The 18,834-nt window shown below is 41.3% G+C and overlaps 1 protein-coding gene across 1 annotated transcript; it reads right to left on the bottom strand.

Annotated features, from left to right (window-relative positions):
• Positions 1-245: 245 nt before the first annotated feature.
• On the bottom strand, positions 246-16,238 carry otud4 (OTU deubiquitinase 4). Its single transcript, XM_032584121.1, has 21 exons — positions 15,839-16,238; positions 15,464-15,547; positions 13,330-13,380; positions 13,209-13,255; positions 12,807-12,879; positions 11,878-11,959; positions 10,819-10,981; positions 10,666-10,714; positions 10,277-10,379; positions 7,797-7,861; positions 7,622-7,719; positions 7,441-7,535; positions 6,993-7,155; positions 6,581-6,716; positions 6,258-6,332; positions 5,482-6,052; positions 4,816-5,400; positions 3,876-3,916; positions 2,366-3,005; positions 2,171-2,247; positions 246-1,253 (listed from the first exon to the last, which is right to left on the bottom strand). Exons 1-21 carry the CDS (start codon positions 15,977-15,979, stop codon positions 855-857), a joined length of 3,738 nt encoding a protein of 1,245 aa, XP_032440012.1. The 5' UTR covers positions 15,980-16,238; the 3' UTR covers positions 246-854.
• Between the last annotated feature and the right edge of the window lie 2,596 nt (positions 16,239-18,834).

Below are 18,834 nucleotides of genomic sequence, written 5' to 3'. Positions count from 1 at the left end.
TGATCCCTGTGGTATATCACAACTTGATCAAAGTTGATAAGTTTCCAGTTTTATTTCACATGATCAGTTTTTCACTTTTGTAGGATTTTTGTAGAAAACACTTGAACTAGCTCATAAACTATTATAAGATTTTAATTGGTCTTTGTACCATTGTTATACATGAATGTCATATTTTTATGTTTGATATTTTCTGAAGCATTTTTAAAAAAATGTTATGTTGACTATCAACATTAAAAGAAGCCAACTAAAGCTTTGAACCAAACTTTTTATTTAACCACATAGAAAAATCCAAGGCAGACATTCTTTGTTCTGTACAGCAGTGTTCCTCATCAAATAAAAGTAGCAAACTTAAGGCACTGATTCCTCAGAGTTTAGATCTAAAGTGAAGAAAGAAAGTGAAACCAGCAGCAAACACAGAAACAAACCTACACACACACACACACACACACACACACACACACACACACACACACACAGACGGCGCTGAATAAAACCTGAGCCCTACAAACGCATCACCTAGACGCCACAACTCATGTTCAGGCGCTACGATGCATTGAAGTGACAGAAAGACGGTGGGAAATTGGAGTTTTGGAGGGGAAACAGGTTTTTTCTCAGCATGGAGAGGCAGCAGCGCTTCGCATTAAACAGGAGGGAAAACAGAGCAAATTATTTCCAATGGGTTCCTCGTCCCCACGTTAATTTAATGTTACATGGATTTTAGACGCCGCCCCGCCCCGCCCCTTTAATTCTTACATTCAGCCGTTCAGAGATGTAAACTTCAGATTGTACATGCAGAGCGGAAGAAGCAGAACGAAAACATAGTGTTCGAGATGCTGCTCTCTCATTGGCTGAAGCTAGTAGCCCCTCTCCCGACCCCGCGCCCTGAAGGAGGAGTTAAAGAAATTAGTCCCCGCCCCCTGGTCGCCGTGGCGACGCCTGCCCCTCCCCGGGTCGTAGCTGCTCCTGCCCCTGGACCCCCGCCCCCGGTAGATCTTCCTCTGCCCGCCGTAGCCCATGGCGAACGGATCCAGCTCGAAGTCATCCTCCGTGCCACACGCCACCGACAGCGGCTCTGACATGCTGACGGCCGGCGCGAACACCAGCTGGCCCGGGTCGCCGGGGACGACGGGAACGCCGTACGGCTTGGGGCCAGGGAAGTGTTTGCGGGCGCCACGGTAGGTAGACGGGGAGGCGGGGCTGCTGCCGGACCGCAGGGCGGCGTCGTTCAGGTCGGGGTCGGACACCACGGCGAGCTGAGACAGAAAGACATTCAGACAACTACTGACCCCTAGTGGACAAAACGGTAATTAGTACTTCATGTTCTGCTTTAAGGCAGTGGAAGCTTGGTCCGCTCCACAGGTCTTTAGGTCTTTAGAGTTTTTCTTTAAATCACAGGTGTCAAACTCCAGTCCCTGCAACGTTTAGATGTGCCTCTGCTGCATCACCTGAATAATTAGGTCATTAAGGTTCTGGAGAACTGATCTACACAAGGAGGAGGTAATGAAGCCATTTGGCACATCTAAAACCTGCAGGACAGCGGCCCTCGACTGGAGTTTGAGACTCCTGCTTTAAATTAATCAGATTAATTAAAATAACTGACTAGACACAAAGCATCAATTTGCTGAAAAAACCAACATATTCAGAGCAGTAATTAAGCCAAAACTGTACAAAACATGCATTTTGCATTTATAATGGAAAAGACCGTTTTTGTAAATATGTTTTAGATTCACCTGGTTGAAATTCACTAAAAGAATTAATAAATTTTATTATTTAAAAATTATGTGCAACTTTTAATGCATTTCAGATACTGTATAAAAAGACTTAAATGTAAATATATCAAATTTTCTAGATACTGTGACGGAATAGTGCTTTAGAGTCAGTTTCCACTAACTTAAGTTAAGGCGAACGCGCGACTCTAACAAAGTATTTAGCGAGAGCTAATCTTTGACGCTGTACCAAAACTAATGCTAAAGTGTTATGCTAACATGGTATCTAGCAAAAGTTAATGCTAAATCGCTAAGCCAACTACCAACACTGTAGTTAAAGGTGCCCACCACTGCTGCTAACAGTTTAATCAATCATCTCTATGTTATTGTAATGTTTTTATTTAGTTCTATGTCATTTTAATGTTTTTAGCATTAGCAGAGCTCAGGTAGCATGCTGTACATACTATGGGCTTGTTGTTGAGTGGGGGGTCCACCAGCAGCACCGTCCGGGTCAGGCCCTCTAAAGCCTCCTTCTTCATGGCTGAAGGGGGAAAAGTTCTGTTATAAGTTGCATTGAGATATTTACACATTAGCGCCCCCTGGTGTAGAAGCTGTGAAACTGCTGTCATCTGTTGGTGCTGAGAACAAAAGCCACTTACCGTAGTTGGTAGTAACCACAATACTTCTGTTGCTGTTAGCGTTAGCCATGCTAACAGTGGGCGGGGCCTCCAGCGGACCCAGGACCCGGACGTGTCCGTGGCTGTGGACGGGGTCCGGGTTGGCGGGCTGCAGCTGCTCCATGGCCGCCTGGCTCACCTGGAGCTCTTCGGGGGCCGACGGCGGCTGGTACCCCAAGGAGAAGGGCGGGTACGGGTACAGCGAGTGCACCGTCGCCTGACCCGGGTGGTACCCCTGAGAGGACGGCGGGGCGTTGGAGTACGGCGGCGGAGGCGAGGGGTATCCCACAGGACACGGCGGCGGGTTTCTGGGCGGAGGCCATGGCAAAGAGGCGCAGGGCATCCTCTGCGGTGGCAGAGGCTGGGAGACCGGCGGGTACGGATTCTGGTTGAACTGGGTTTCAGCGGGGCGGAGGGGCTCCGCCGGGGGACTGTGGTGGTCGTACTGGGGGGAAGAGGAGGGCACGGGGTACGGGGTCGGCTGGTAGGGATCCTGCAGCTTGGTGGGGGGGCTGGAGCAGGGGTAGTGGGAGGACGGGGCGTGGGGCTTCATCTGCATGGTGGAGTACTGCTGCAGCGGGAAGAGGTACACGTAGGGGGAGAACATAGGCATGGAGTACGCCTGGAACAGAAAACAGTCAAAAAGGTTTATTTTAGTTACCGTATTTTCCGCACTTATAAGCCGCACCACATTATAAGGCGCACCTTCAATGAATGGCCTATTTTAAAACTTTTTTCATATATAAGGCGCATAGAATAGACGCTACAGTAGAGGCTGGGGTTACGTTATGCATCCATTAGATGGCGCTGCGCTAAAGGGAATGTCAACAAAATAGTCAGATAGGTCAGTCAAACTTTATTAATAGATTACAAACCAGCGTTCTGAAAACTCCGTTCATTCCCAAAATGAATAAACAGCTGTTTTATTATTTTCCCCCAGGTAAAGTAAGTGACGTGGTATTTTCGTGACACAGTTTATCTTTTAACAACAGCAAGGTATAACATATAGTGGAGGGGAAATTTTCCTCGATTCAATAAACACGTAAAAAACAGTCTGATACTGTTACGGTAAATCTAACGTTAGTGCAATCACAATATATATATTCTTCCGCACCATTGATTCGTTCATGTTAAATTCTCTGGCTGCTGCTCTGTTCCCGTGTTTTACTGCGTGACTGATCGCCTTGAGCTTAAACTCTGCGTCGTAAGCGTGTCTTAATAGCAGCCATTTTGGGGTCTTTACACAAAACCCAGCGTGCACCGCGCGCTTCTTCTTCTACGGGGGAAAATGAAGTCGGCGGCTGCTGACCGTAGTTGCGAGACCTGCTGTGGCTCAATATTGGTCCATTTATAAGGCGCACCGGATTATAAGGCGCACTGTCGGCTTTTGAGAAAATTGAAGGTTTTTAGGTGCGCCTTATAGTGCGGAAAATACGGTAAACTGAAAACGAGACACGTTTCTGAAATAAGTAACTTTAATGAGACTTTTTACCTTGACGCCCAAGTTGAAGAAAAACCTCAAGATGTTGATGTCTGGAGGGGAAAAAATATATACATTTAGGAAAAATAAATCCTCTTTATTGACATGAACAAGAAAAAAAACAATATTATTCAGGTTCCTAAATAATTTATTCAATTTTAGTGTTTTTCATAGTTTATTTTTTTTTTTGTTAGGATTATCCAAAGCAGATCATCTCCTATTTCCTCCTTCACTTCACAGATGAAACGTCTGTTGGCTCATCTATCGGCGCAACATGTTTCCAAATCCGTCCAACCTATTGACGATTCTTCACGTGTCAAACAATCTCAATCTTTCCTCTCACCTTGTTTCTAAGCATCTAAACCAGCTCATTTTAATCCTCTCTATTTTTATCCCAGCCAATGAACATCTACACGGTTTCTTTTTCGTTAATTCTTAGTATAGATCACAAAGGTCTTCCTGCCAAAACAAGGTAAGTCTAAGATCTTGTCCCAGATAGATATAATCAGAAGATCACACTAAATTGATCCATCACTCCAACCGTACACCTCACCACTGTCTCACTGCCCTTCCACAGTATCCTGAAATACTTTTCTGGGTACTTTTCAAGGTTACTTTTTCACCAATTCCCAATATAGACCACAGTATCATCTGCAAACAATATGATCCATGAAGACTTCAGCCCCATTTCTTCAGACATCCTGCAAGAACAAGCTGGAGATCTTAACCCAGATGTTTTCAGCTGTCTCGTTGTTCTGCCACACCCTCCAAACATTTTCTGCCACACAGGACTTGTCATCCTTTTTTCTCTCGTGGTGAAACCTGACTGCTGCTCAGAGGTCGTCTTCCCCAGATTATTACCCTATATTCATCGCATACCTGACAATCTCTTGTCAAGTACAAACTAAATGCCACATTCAAGGAGTCGTGTGCTTCTGTAATATGTGCTCACCTTTCGGCAGGTCGTCTCCAGACTTGCTAGTGGAGAACGGCGGGATATGAGCGACCTCTCCTTTCTCCCCCTGGGGGAAGCCGGGGAACAGGGGGTCCTGGTAGAGCTGGGACAGCTGCTGCAGGGGGACGGCGCCATGGATGGAGTGAGGGAAGTGAGGTTGTAACTGGGGAAGAGTGGCAGGGGCAGCAGGCTGTGACTGCTGAGAGGCAGGAGGAGAATCAGACTTTGGAGGCTCCGGGTCTTCTGGACTCTGAACGCTGGGGGATTGTTCAGAGGACTGAGGGGAGCGAACCGGGGTGCCGTCAGACTGCGGCTGGAGTGTTTGAGGTTCTGAAGACACCTCAGTTAGGGACTGTAGCTGTTTCTGGGGGGAGGAGACCTCGGTCTCAGGCTTGATCTGGATTTGTGGTTCTTGACTTTGGGTCTGGATTTCCTGTAAAGAGTGTTGGGTTGTTCCTTCTGCCTGAGGCACCAAAGCTTTAATCAGGTTTGGAACAACTTGAGGAAGACTCTGAGGGACGGACGTCTCACTCTGTTGAGGCTGAGGCGCCGGAAAACTCGTCTCAGTTTTTGGTAAAACATCTGGAAATACAGAAAAATCAGCATGAAAACATCATCTGCATAGAATATAACACGACAATCTGCTTGAATGAACTAACTCACCGGTGTGGGCTGGTGGAGCTTCTTTGGGTTGAGCAGCAGGTGGGATCAAGGTGGGGGAGGGAGAGAGAGGACTGGGCGAGCGAGGCAGCGCGGTGAGCGGGGAGAAGGGGCGGGTGAAGCCCTGAGCCGCTGTCGGACTCGGAGCGATAGGGGCGATGAACGTCGGAGCGGCAGCTGACGATAACGGCGGAGAAGATGCAGCAGCAAATGAGGAAGATGGAGGATGATGAGGAGCTGGAGAGGCAGCAGGGAGAACCGGGGTGATGAAGGAGAAGGATAAAGGCGCCGGGGGCTTAATGCCCGGCGGAGGGGAAACCGGCACGGCCGCGGCGGAGGCGTAGGACTGGCCGTTTGACTTAGTCTCTGGAGCAGCACAGGTGGGCGGGAGAACGGAGGCGGAGCCTGATGCAGCGCCGGCGGCCATGTTTACATTCACAGAGCTCCGCCCAGTCGAGTCTGAGTTAGCAGCAGGAAGAGAGGAGATGGTGACAGCAGCTGGAGGCGGAGTGGAGGAGTTCGGTCTGTCGCCTGCAGAGGGCGACAGCGCTCTCATGTCTTCAACTGGACTCTTCTATAGACAAAACAAAGAAAATTAAAAATATATTTTTTATTATTTAAATGTCCAGCACTGCCCAGGATGTAAACTAAAGGAATGTTTTTATTGTGATTTATGAAAAGCTAAGTAAGATAAAATGTGTATCTTATTTTAAAAAGTTATTTGTTTATTTGCATCTTTTTGCTGTACATCTTTAGTTGTAGTTCTGGTGTGAACTCACCGTCTTGTTTCTCTGAGATCGCCTCTTGTCTCCAGTTTTCTTCCTGCCTGATTCAGCCTGAGTCACAGTCTGACTCTGAGAGGAGAAAAAAATTATGCCACAATTTAATAACACCTGTTCTCCAAAAGAGATGAACAGATCCACCAACTATTATTAAAGAAACACTCTGGTTTTATTCCCCAGATTCTATGACTCACTTCCCAAAGGAAATCTGGAACCATGATGCTGGTTTAGTATTTGGTACATAACACATTGTGTGGATGCTAAGAAGCAGGATTTTCATGATAAATCAGAGAATCAATCTGTAAAGGTGATGGACTCACGCCGAGGGCGGGGAAGCTTTTCTCGTCTCTGAGCTGGATCTCCATCAGCGCCACGTTAATCTCCTCCTCCTCCTCTCTGGCCAAACGTTCCCGCTCTGTCAACCTGAAAGACGGCTCTGCTGCGCCCAGCGACTTCCTGGACAGAAACACCGCCGTCAAACCAGCGATCCACCAGAACACATTCCTCACATCCGTCCTGTTTTATCTCTCTTTTTAAAGTTTATGTCTGAATTCACTAGGAAGTAAAGGAGTGAAAATTTTCAGAAAGAAAGAAATCATAACTGCTCTTCTGCGATTTTCACAGAATAAAGTCAATGCTGACAGAAGAAAAACATAAATTAAATAATTTAAGACTGAATTAAAAGAGAAATGATCATTTGATTGATCAGGGTGAAGTGATGTGAACTCTGACCTGCTGGGCTTCCCCTGCTCCTCTACGGTGGCCTGCGGGGGCCACGAGTGTTGCTTCTGCATGCGCCCACTGGAGCCCACAGCCGTTGCCTGGGAAACAGAGGAAGAGGAGGATGCTGGGATGGGCTTCCCTCGTCCTCTTCCTCTCCCTCGCCCCTCCCACTCTGTAAGAGAAGAAAAAGCCTCAAACATCCAGGAAACGGAAACAAGCAGGACTGGTCAGACATTTATCGCATCGTTTATCACAATAAGTTTCTGATTTATTGTCACAATAAATTCCTACTAATGATGGTTAAAAACCCAAAAATGTCCTTATTATCAGAATTGTCACCAGTTTACCTGGATCTATTAATGCATTTCTAATAACATCGTTGTTTGCTTGATTTTAGTTTTTTTTTTTTAGAAATTGCTCCGTTTGTTTTTTTTGTTGCTGCAGGTTTCAGCTTCACCTCCGTGTCCGTTGCTCAGCCTCTTGTCCCGGTTGGTGACGGTGGTCCAGCTGTTCTCGTCCTTCAGCGGCCGGATGTTCCACAGCGGCACCAACCTGCACACCAACACACACCGTTAACACACACCGTTAACACACTCCGTTAACGCTCAGCGCGGCGCTCCTGCGGCGCTGCGACCTACTTCTTCCCCAGCTCCTCCACCTGCACCGCCACATGGCTGTTGTCGGGGGGAACCTCTTTGATGGTGGCCTTGTAGGTCCGGCCGTTGTCCAGGCGAACCTGGACGTTTTCCACAAACATGAAAATCACGTTTGAGTTCAAACAAAACGGGCGAACCTACAGCGGACGTCACAGACCTGACAGCGATCCCCAACAGAGAACTGCATCCCTGCAGCGATGGAGTAATCCATCTTCTGCTGGGCTGCAAGGAAACACAGAAACACTGGAAATCACTGATTCAATATTGAAAACGAAGTTAATTAAAGCTTTTAAACTGAACATACATCATTTCCACAATGCAAAAATGCAGACAGTCACAGAATTCAATAAACAAAAGGATAAACAGTAACTTCTGTTGTGTTTTGCTTGACATATCTACTTAAAGCTGAAGCTATTTAAAGGTATCAAATTGTAACTTGTGTAAAAAACTGATTTTTTAAAAACTTATTTATTGAAACTGTCACCGTGTCGTGAAAGTTTATCAGTGTGAAAAAAAAAACGAGCTCCTCTGTCTTCTCCCACTGCTAACTAGCAAAGCGATGACAATGATGTCAGATTAATGGTTTTCCTCCAATGGTAACTTGTTTCTCCATCATTAGCGCATTTAGCAGCGCATACTTAAGGGTGATTGGCAGTGCCAAGCCCCTCCTCCTGGCTCTGATTGCTTGTTTTTGGTTGGGAGCTGCACATTTCTTCAGACACTAATAAGAGCCAGATGAATCTTTTCATGATTATCTGCCTTGCATTAATTAGTCACAAAATGGTAACAGTTTTAACAAATAAGGGGAAAAAATAAAAGTTACGTACTGCACCTTTAAGACAAAAAAAGGAAACTAATTTCACTCATTTTTGGTAAAGTAATGCAAACCACAGGAGAGAAGCTACAAATCAAAACACATCATTACTCCAGTGGAGATTCATGCAACTGTTTTTTTTTTTTCCAAAGTATTTTGAGTTCGACTCAAACATTTTTAAAAAGAGAAATTTTCTTTTACAAATTTTTTCCTTTTGCACAAAACATGAGGGAGAAACTTTTAAACAATTTGTAAAGCTGATGTTTTGTTTAATCACATCAGTTTGCTTAATTTGTGACACAGAATAACAGGAAACATTGACCTCCAGCTGTTGATTTGCTTATTATTTTCTCCATTCAGACCATAACTACACACCTTTTGGGTTAATAAATACGTTTAAATGGGAGAAAAAGTGGAGAATAATGAGACAGATTTCATATCAGGCAGCAGCAGTCTGAATGTTTAAATCTGCTGCTCGAGAAGCGCTTCAGATAAACGGCGAGTTTCCAGCTCCTGCTGTTTGCCTCGTTACCGTCGGCGACGCAGCTGCCACATAAACGGCCACCTGGAGTCTCGGCCGTAAAGCAACGCGACTCGGCAGCAGACGTTTTAAATATTAATGCCTCAGTTTCCCTCATCTGTCTGAACCAGACGCCACATTATCTGCTCTCCTTCCAACAACAAACCATCTCAGTCTGACGTCAGTTTCAGCTTAAACAACCTGCAACTGGCTCACGTGCAATTTGGAGGTGTGTGTACACATCTGCCCAGCTGAAGGAACCCAGAATGGAGCTTTATTTGTTTGTTTTTCCTATTAAAGAATCTTATTATTTGTTGTTCAAATAGCTCATGCTTAGTTTATTGTTGCACAGGCAAAAAATAAAAAGATGTTTAGTTGTTTAGAAAAAAACGTGACAGAAAAACAGATAAAATCTTTAAATTACTGAAGAAAACTCATAGTCCAGAATAATCTGATGGAACTAAATGCTCCGATTTTCATCTTGCTTTCGTCGTTTAAAACTCAGGAAAACAAAAACATTTCTAGACTCAAACTCTTCAGTCGTGTTTGTGGAAACACTAGCATGCAAGTTTTTTATATTGTTGTGTGTTATGTGATTTTGTTTGGTTTTTTTATGTCTACGTGAACCATGAGTCCGTTAAATAAATCAGCTTTCTCCACTAGGCAGGACGGTAAATTTTTCTCAATTCTTGTTAAATTACATTAAAAATCCACCAGGTGGCAGCACCTCTCTGTAAAATACAGCATTTCCTTCCTGTAAGACGTTACATCATAAATCCTGGTTTTTTTGTAAATTGGCATATTATTTGATTTTTTTGTGTCAAAACTTTTCTATTGTTGATGTTCTGATGATAAATCTGACTGCACTGCAAAAACTAAATGTTACCAAGTATTTTTGTTCTAGTTTCTGGTTCAAATATCTAAACACACCAGAAACACGACTAAACTAACTTATAAGTAACTTTTCAGCAGGATCTAAAAGCTTGTTTAGAGTCAATAACTCTTCAACATTGATGAAAAAGGACTAGACCTTTCGACAGATTATTTTACTTAAAACATGACATTTTCCCATGTTATTAGTGAAATAATTTGCCAATAGAACTAGAACTTTCTCTGTAATATTAAGGAATTATTTACTTAAAATAAGCTCCTATATTTTGCTGAAAGTTAGTTTTGTCTTATTTCTAGTGTACTAAGATATTTGCACCAGAAACTCGACCAGAGATGTTTGGTAAGAGTTTGTGGTTTTGCAGTGCAGTCAGATTTAAGTGAAGACGTAATTGAGAGTTTCTGTTTCGGCCACCTCTCTTGGTCTTGTGCCAGATGTCGTAGTCGACGTTTCGGAGCAGAGTCGGGTTCAGGGAGCGCCTCACCCGCTCAGGCAGACTCCGGGCGCGGCCTCGGCCCTGAAACACACACACCGTCACCCAGAGCGGGTCGGGAACCAGGCAGGAGCAGAACCCACTGGAACTTTTTTACATCAGCATTAAGGAATTATTGACTTAAAACAAGCTCCTATATCTCACTAAGAAAGACACTTTTTACTTAACGCACTTGAAGTTAAACAAAACGTTGATGTTTGCATTAGAAACTAGATTAAAATATTCTTGGTAAAATGTTATATTTTTGCAGTGTAGCAGAAAACCCAAAAAGTTACTGCAGTAATGCGAGTATTTTCTGCCCAGGAGTTACCCTGTAGCTGCCGGGTCTGGAGGAAACCGAGCCGGTTCCGTTTTCCACCCTGTAACGATAAAAAGAAACGAGACGTTTTCGAGTTTCGCCGGATTTCAGCCGAACAGAAACTTCATTTCTCTGCAGATCGCCGTCTTCTCGGCGATTTCCCACCAAAGCGGCTCGTGGGCTTCCTGGTCGGACTCGTCGCTGCTGCCGCAGACGGCCATGCAGTCGTCGCTCAGCAGGTCCGTGGCCCGGCTCATCCTCTGACACGGACCCAGGGAGCTGCGGTCCACCCTGAAGACGCCTTCGTACAGCAGCTCGTACAAGATGGCTGCAGGACAGGAAACACACTCTTAACACTACTGGACCTGGACTGGACAGCCTGGAGGTCAAAGGTCAGACTCTATCTGTTCATTTAATAACATACTTTAGAGGGAAAAGAGAAAAGGGTTCCTCTCCACAGTTCTAGGTATTTTATGGCCATTTAAAAAAAAAAGAAAGTAGAAAAACTATAAGCTACAGATGTCAGGTTTTAAATATAAAACCAGCAAAAAACAGAGAAAGAAATAAAGTAAAATAGACAGAAACACAGAAAAGAAAGAAAGACAAAAAGCAAATAAGACCAAAATGAAGAAAGAGACAGAAATAAAGAAACAGAGACAAAGAAAGAAGGAACGAAAGGACACAAAAGGAAAACCACAAGAAGGAAAGAAAGACACAAGGAAGTAAAGACAAAAAGCACAAAGAATGAAACAAGGAAAGGAAGGACATGTGGACGATGACAAAGGGCACAAGAAAGGAAAGGAAGGAAGGACACAAAGAAGGAAAAAAGAATGAATATGGGAGAAAGAAAGAAGAATACATAGAGGAAACAAGGAAGAAAGGAAACAAAGAAAAAAGGTGGAACAAAAGGGAGGGACAAAGGACACAATGATGGACTGATGAAAGAATAGAAAGAAAGAAGAGAGGAAATAAATGGACTTGAATTGAATTCTGCTGAGTTATTCTTTTTTGCAATTGGATACAAGAGAAAACGGGTCAGAAAAAACCATCCGGATTATAGTTTCTGTTTTTCTATTATTGCTGTAGGTTTGTCAACTACTGACATGATATCCAGGAAACCTGGTATCAATCTGGTGAGTTCTGCTTCGCTACTTTAAGAAAAACCCGGTTCTGATCAGGAATAAACCTGGAAGCAGCAGCAGGACCACCTGCTGTGACGCTTACACTGGCAGAGAGCAGCGCTCTTCATGTGGCTGATGGGGTAAACGCTGTCGTAGTGGTTTCCATTCAGGAAGCACAACCGCACCTGGAGGAGAGGGAAACAGAACCGTTAGAGGCCGGGTTCTGACCCGGCAGGCCGGCAGCACACCGACCAGCCGGGAGATTACTGGAGATCAAATTAAAGATGTTAAAAGTTGCAACTTCTCTCACCGTTTTCACATTTTAACCCAATATTTATTAACGATCAATCGAATTGATCACGATTAATCGATTATTGAAATTATCGTCTAGTAATTTAGTAATCGATAAGAGAACAGGCTGTAAAAACTAAGATTTGCTGAAACACAATCAGAACCGTAATTAATCCAAAACTGAGCAAAAAATATAAACATTTCGCATTTAAAAAAATATATTTTTCAGTAAATATGTTCCACTAAAAACTCCTCAAACTACAGTTTTAGCTTCACTCTGTTCAAATTCTGTAAAAATAAATTTATTAAGGACATTTTATCAATCAAATTATTACCCCAAAATAACCAACAGATCAGCAGACAGTAGTTTTACCTGCAGATGCATCTTTGCTATAAATGATCATTAAGGGAATAATGTTACAACGTTTTAGGCTGAATTTTTTATTATTGAAAAAGATTATTTGCGTCTTTAAATGCATTTCAAATATTGTCTTAAATGCTTATGTGGTTAAATTTTAAAAATCAGCAAAATGTGGAAAGTTTTATGTCTGATTAACCGATTATTAGTCAAAATAATTGATAATTAAACAGTAAAGCCAGGATTATTTTTGCTGCTGTAGTTTTACATTTATCTGTCCGGTAGTTTGACATTTCTTAGAAATCGACTTGGAGTTGAAACCAGAGGTGAATTTAGATGTTTGAAAGCGTTTTGTTTTAATATATCAGGTTGCGGATCCTCACTTTGTCCTTGAAGTTGTTGTCTGTGATGTTCACCGCCGGCTTGCCGGGTTCCTGGAAGATCAGGAAGTCTCTCCTGACGGAAAATAAAAATAAAAGAAATGAGGGGAAATCCTCACGAGTCTCTTCCAGCATCCAGAACAGAAAGTCCACTTAAAGCTGAACTTTAAACTCTGTTTTGTATTTCAGTGAGATCGCCATAGCAACTGAGTCGCTTCATTCGTCATTCATGATGGTTTTACGTAGAGATGAATGATAACTTTCTATTTTTTAATAGTTTTCTCACTCCAAAGGCCAATAATCCCAAAACTGGACATTTGTAGAAATGAAGCTAAAGAACATTTTTATCAGAGTCTCTAGACGACAGCGGGTGTACTTACATTACGAAGCAGCGGGTGTACTTACTTATACATGACAGCCAGAGCGTTGATCTCCACTTCTCCCACCCATTGCTGTAAAACCGTGATGTCATCAGTTTACGTTCAGCGAAACGCTACAGAGTAAAAGAATGAATCTGAGGTTTTACCTGCGGGTCCTGCAGCTTGCTGAGGTATTCCTCAAAGTTTCCCTCGATAAACTGAAACAGAAATCAGAGCAACGAGTCCGGAGACATGAAAAACATCTGAACGCAAAGGAAATATTTATAAAACGAAATGTTTTACAGTGCTGTAGCCAGAAATGTGGTGACTCATTTTTAAATTTCTCTAACTTGGTGTTTGAACTTCTGGTTTGTTTCAGTCTTTAGTGCTTAAAAGGACAATCTCATGATTAGTAATTAAATGGTTTTTTTGGGGGGGTTTTTTACCCCCCCAGGGGGTCTTTTGTGGGCTCTAGTGTCCCTTATATGATAGTAGGCTGACAGGAAACGGGGAAGGAGAGGGGGGAAGACATGAGGCAAATATCGTCGGGTCTGGGAGTCGAACCCGCGACGGCCGCATCGAGGACTCAAGGCCTCCAAATATGGGTCACGCTAACCGCTACACCACCACGGCACGCCCATTAAATGTTTTTTTTATTTTTTTATTTCTAGATTTTTCGGTCACGTTAAAAGATTATTTTAGTCTAGTTCCGAGAACGTTGGCTTTAGAGTGAAATTTATGAGACAATAAACTCATAAAGTCATTTTTTAAATAGTTTTGTTTCTCTCAAACACTTTGATGCAAGTTTTCTTTAAATAAATCTTGTTTTTTTCCATGTTCTTATCATGTTGTTTACTAAATAAAAATGTTTTCCTTAAAATCTCAAATTAAAGCAGCCTGACCTTTTATTCAATTAAATTAAATCTCCTTATTACTGCATGTATTCACTTTGCTTATATCCTAATAATAATCATAAATATTCATAATATTTTTTTAAATGCATAACATTTCTACTTTTTGTTGGTAAATTAAATATAAATTTAATCAACAATTCCTCAAAAATGCAATCATATTAAAAAAATATGATTGTCTTTTTCCATTACATGATCTGTAAAAGCAGTAAATAAAAGACTCAAACTCCCAGAATTCATAGCATGTTATCAGTGAGTGCCTGAAAGTTGCCGGTTCAGTTCTGCAATGCGCCCTGCAGCATTCTTACAGGAGAAAAGTCCTGATCGCCGTCAGAAAGACGCAGCGTTTATCTTTCGCTTTCAGTCCAGCTTTAAGGAAACAAACCGAGAGTCGAGTCTGAATCATTAACAGCTTTTATTCGTTCCTCCTTCATAAAGCCATTAAGCAACATTTGGCTCAGTTTCTGCTCTTTCTATCGTCAGATTCACTGATAAAAACCTGCAATGTTTTCACCTCCTTCTGTCGTTCACTCAAACTTTGAAGATTTCCATTTTTGTTGAATTAAAATGGAAAAAATCTCACTTTGCTCAAGTTGGAGTTGATATTTTTTACTTGTAAGGCCAAAATGATGTGAAAAAATGAGTAGCACAACTGGAAACAACCAGAAACTGTTGCGACCTTACAGTTGAGCTTTATAAACAATGTTCTACATGGATTTCTGATACTCTTTAGGTGGGATATTTGTGTTGACTGAAAGTCTTTACTCCTGTTGCTTCTGCCTATTTTTTTTTACATTTCTGCATCTCTTCTGCAGCTGACTTCAAATGCTGCTGCAATTTTCACTAAAAATATTCAGCTTACAGTGAATTTTCACAGGAAATGCAATGATTTCTAATTAAGTTTACTTCAGTAAATTTTGGGGGAAAAGATGCTTTGTTGTTTCACAATGACTGTGGATGCTAAGAAATATTTTACTCAATAGCAATAGAGTAAAATTTCTGACTCTATCCAGTGGGAAATAACTTTTCTGAATGAATAACAATGTACCTGATATTTATGTCAAAGTGAGACCTCTTTGTTTGTTTACCATCTTTGATGTTCTGATGTTATTTTCTCTCTGCTGCATTTGGAGGTCAAGTGAACATACAGTAAACAGAATATATTGCCACTACATGTACTTTAACTCTAACATTTATATTACCTACTGCATGTATTAGTTTTATATTTAAGTAATTTATCTGAGAGAATTTTGTTTTATAATCATATGTCCTTGCATATGTTTTAGATGTGTTATTTTTACTTTACTTTCTGGCTACTGTACTCAGCTCTGTCTAGAATCAGAATGAAATTCTGTTAGAAATGTAAAGTGTGGTTAAAGCTGGTGCTTACCGCCTCATAGCTGTCCCGGTTCTGCTTCAGGAACTCTACGCATTTGGTCCGGACCTCAGTGTGGAGGCTCTGGCAGTGCAGAACCTGGGCAGGGTCAAGGGTCAACACTTAAAACAGGCAGGATTCAGCGTTATGTCACTTATAACATAAAAACATTCGTGTTATATTTTAAGTTTAGATCGAGTATTTGGGGGTAGGAAACCACACAGAGGCGTGTTAGATTTATCCTGCGGCGATCCCCGTTTGGGAAAGTTAAATTTAAACTCGGAGAAGTTGTTACCGCACAGCAACACAACAAACACACCTCATCTGAGCGCAGCAAGCTAACTGGAGAGCAACTTCCCACAAACATTTTACTGCTTTGCCCCACTTTACCTGCTCGGCCACGGCTCGGAACAGACACGACCCATCTTTGGCAATCTTCTTCCGATGAAAACCCATCGCTTTCAAGTAGTTATCCATCTGTTTCTCCGCGTTTCGCTCCTCGTTACTCTGCATGTTTCCGCCGCTGTCCATGCTAGCGGGGCTCTAGCCGCTAAAGCTAGCTGCGTAAAGCGACGGTTATTAGGCGGTCAAAGGGGAGAAACTTGGACACAAACTGGTAAAATCACCGCTGAATGTGGTCACAAAGACACATTTGTGACCTGAAGGCCCTCCGGTAAAACTAGAACTGCTTCTGGTTTCGTTTCCCGGGAAGTCCTGGGTGTCCAGCAGAGGAACCTCCTCAGCGACAGAAAGTGAAACTTTAGCCTGCCGTTAGCAGGCGAGCTAAAAACTGACAACACGCCCCCTTCTGGCCATGAGAGTGAAGTCACACCCAGTGTTACATATTGTTTCCGGTTTAATTTCAAAGTAAAAGCTAAACAGAGTACCATAATCTTATGGAGAAATAATTGAATAAGAAAAAAAAAAAAAAAAACCACTTTTAGCAAACAGTCAGGTAGCAAAAATTTCTCTCTCTTTTTTCTTAAATAACCACAATTAAATTTCTAAATACCTTGTTGAATAAATAGCATTGGTGATATCCAAAACATTTGAAAATACTGACGTTAAATAGATAAATTAATGAATTGATTTATCTATTGTGTAACATTTATTAAACATACCATTTTAATTTTTCATGTGAAAATATTTATTTCAAACATATGCATTAAATTTTTAAAACAATTACAATCATTTATTTATTTATTTTGATCATTTCATAGTCATGTTTTTATTTTTTCTGTACTTATTTCTTATCAACCAGCAGATTTTTCTCATATAAACTTTTTGTTCTTTATAAACAAGCTGATTGGTCGGTAGTTGAGTTGTTGTGCAGGTTAACCAATAAGATGTTAGGGTCTATTTAATAAACTATAACTGCAGCTGAAAAGACTTCATAATGGGCTGGATAGCACAGGAAATACGAAATAATTGAAGAAATATATTCAAATAAAATAGTACAGAACTTTACTGATATGGAGAATTCAAGTTTTAGTTCCCATTATTTTAATTGATTTAAGAAACTATTGACTAAACAACATGCAAGAGTAAATATATTTAAATGTTTTCTTTACAATTCTGCTTCATTATGACAAATAATTATTTAGTCAATAATTTATCAAATAGACAAATCCAAAGTAAAAAAAAACACACAGCTCGAACTCTCCATTTGAACAGAACTCTTGTTCTAATATTAAATAATATGTGTTATTAAATAATTAAATAATAACAACAGAATAATAATTATTATTTAAAAATAAATAATGAAAAAAATAATGGTTATCATTAAAAATAACAATAATAATTCTAATAATAATAATAATAAATAATTACTACTAACACGTCAAAGTCAAAACTGCTAAAACTTTTTGTTCTTCACTGCGTGTTGCCTTTAAGTGCATTAAATTTGTTGGAAAATCCCCAGAAGTTGTTATTAACAAAATAAATCTGTGAATTTGTCACTTTTTTATTTACAGAAAATCTTAAAAGGCAAGAAAAGAGAATTATTCCAACAAAGTGAATCAGTTGCTGTTTATAAACTCGCTGCAGGTCGACTCTTCCCTCCTTTCTCATCATCATCCTCACCTTCATCATTTCTTGTTCCTGCGTTCAGCTGCAGCTGCTCCAGCTGCAGCTGCTCCAGCTGCAGCAGCTCCAGCTGCAGCAGCTCCAGCTGCAGCAGCTCCAGCTCCAGCTGCAGCAGCTCCAGCTGCAGCAGCTCCAGCTCCAGCTGCAGCAGCTCCAGCTGCAGCAGCAGCAGCATCATTGATTTCCAGCCTTCAGAGAAGCTGCTGAGTGCAGCGGGTCGTCTGGGCCGCTGGAACATGCTGTTCTGCACTACGATTCATTCATTCATTACAGAAAAGTTTCATTTTAAAAGCCAATAATTGTATTTATCTCTAAAATTTCTTCTCCTACATCAGTTTAATTCTTATTTTGTTCCTCAAATTTCAGTTTTCAGTGGAGAAATCACAATGGATTTAAGTTCTAATGCTCATTTCTTTCCATAAGATGGATTATAAACATGTCTCTTCTAAGAAAAGACAAATAAATTTTTTTATTTAGCCATGCTTGAGTCAAAGGAGGTAGATTATCAGAACTTACTAATAACTGATGATGTCATACGGGACATGTTAATGTAAAATATCTTTTAGTCTTCAGTCAGGGGCTTCTCGAGATTCGTCACGAGACTGACTGCTGCTGGAGATTGCTGCTCTCCACAGCGTCACCATCTTCAAAGTTTCCTTGAAGAATTTTAAATAAATATGAGTTTCAGCAACACTTAATTTCCCTTTTGGGATAAATAAAATGTGTCTGAATTTAATTTTCTGCAACTTTTGTTTAAATTTTCTGTCATTTCTTTGATGTCGTGTTGCAGCTTTTCTTGTGTATGGATGATATTGTATTAATAAAACATTCCTTTAAAAGTAAGGAAAGGACGACATTTCAGATTTTTAAACAATTTCTAAAAGTTTTTAACTTATGCAGTTGATATTAATAACGAAAAACTCAAGGATTCATTCACAAATTTCTAAAACGGTGATTTGGATGATTAGCCTGGATAACGACCTTACGCTACTTAGCCGTGCAGCAGGAGTCGATTCAAACAGGTTTCCACACCGCTGGCTTGTTTAATCTATAATTTATGGGGTCAGCAGGGGGACGGTAATGAGGACATGCAGCAGGCTGTACATATGGAAACGCAGCAAAGTCTAGAAAACTTTTTCTACACCGGTTAGCTAAACAGCATCAAGGCGGGACACGAGGATCTTGGATCAATAATCTGGGTTTCCCATCACGTTGAAAAAGATGATCAATTTAGTTTGTAATGATGTAATGTAACTGTAATGATGAAAGTTTCTGATAAAGTTTTTAAGACTGTTTAAGAT

This window comes from Xiphophorus hellerii, chromosome 14 (assembly GCF_003331165.1).
Source record: "Xiphophorus hellerii strain 12219 chromosome 14, Xiphophorus_hellerii-4.1, whole genome shotgun sequence".
NCBI lineage: Eukaryota > Metazoa > Chordata > Actinopteri > Cyprinodontiformes > Poeciliidae > Xiphophorus > Xiphophorus hellerii.
This window is presented reverse-complemented; position numbering and strand designations above follow the sequence as displayed.

Coding starts and splice junctions, on each gene's coding strand:
- otud4 (XM_032584121.1), bottom strand. CDS start 15,979: ATGGACAGCGGCGGAAACATGCAGAGTAACGAGGAGCGAAACGCGGAG. Junction 7,156..7,440: donor GCTGAGCAACGGACACGGAG/GTGAAGCTGAAA, acceptor CTTCTCTTACAG/AGTGGGAGGGGCGAGGGAGA. Junction 6,333..6,580: donor AAAGCTTCCCCGCCCTCGGC/GTGAGTCCATCA, acceptor TTCTCCTCTCAG/AGTCAGACTGTGACTCAGGC.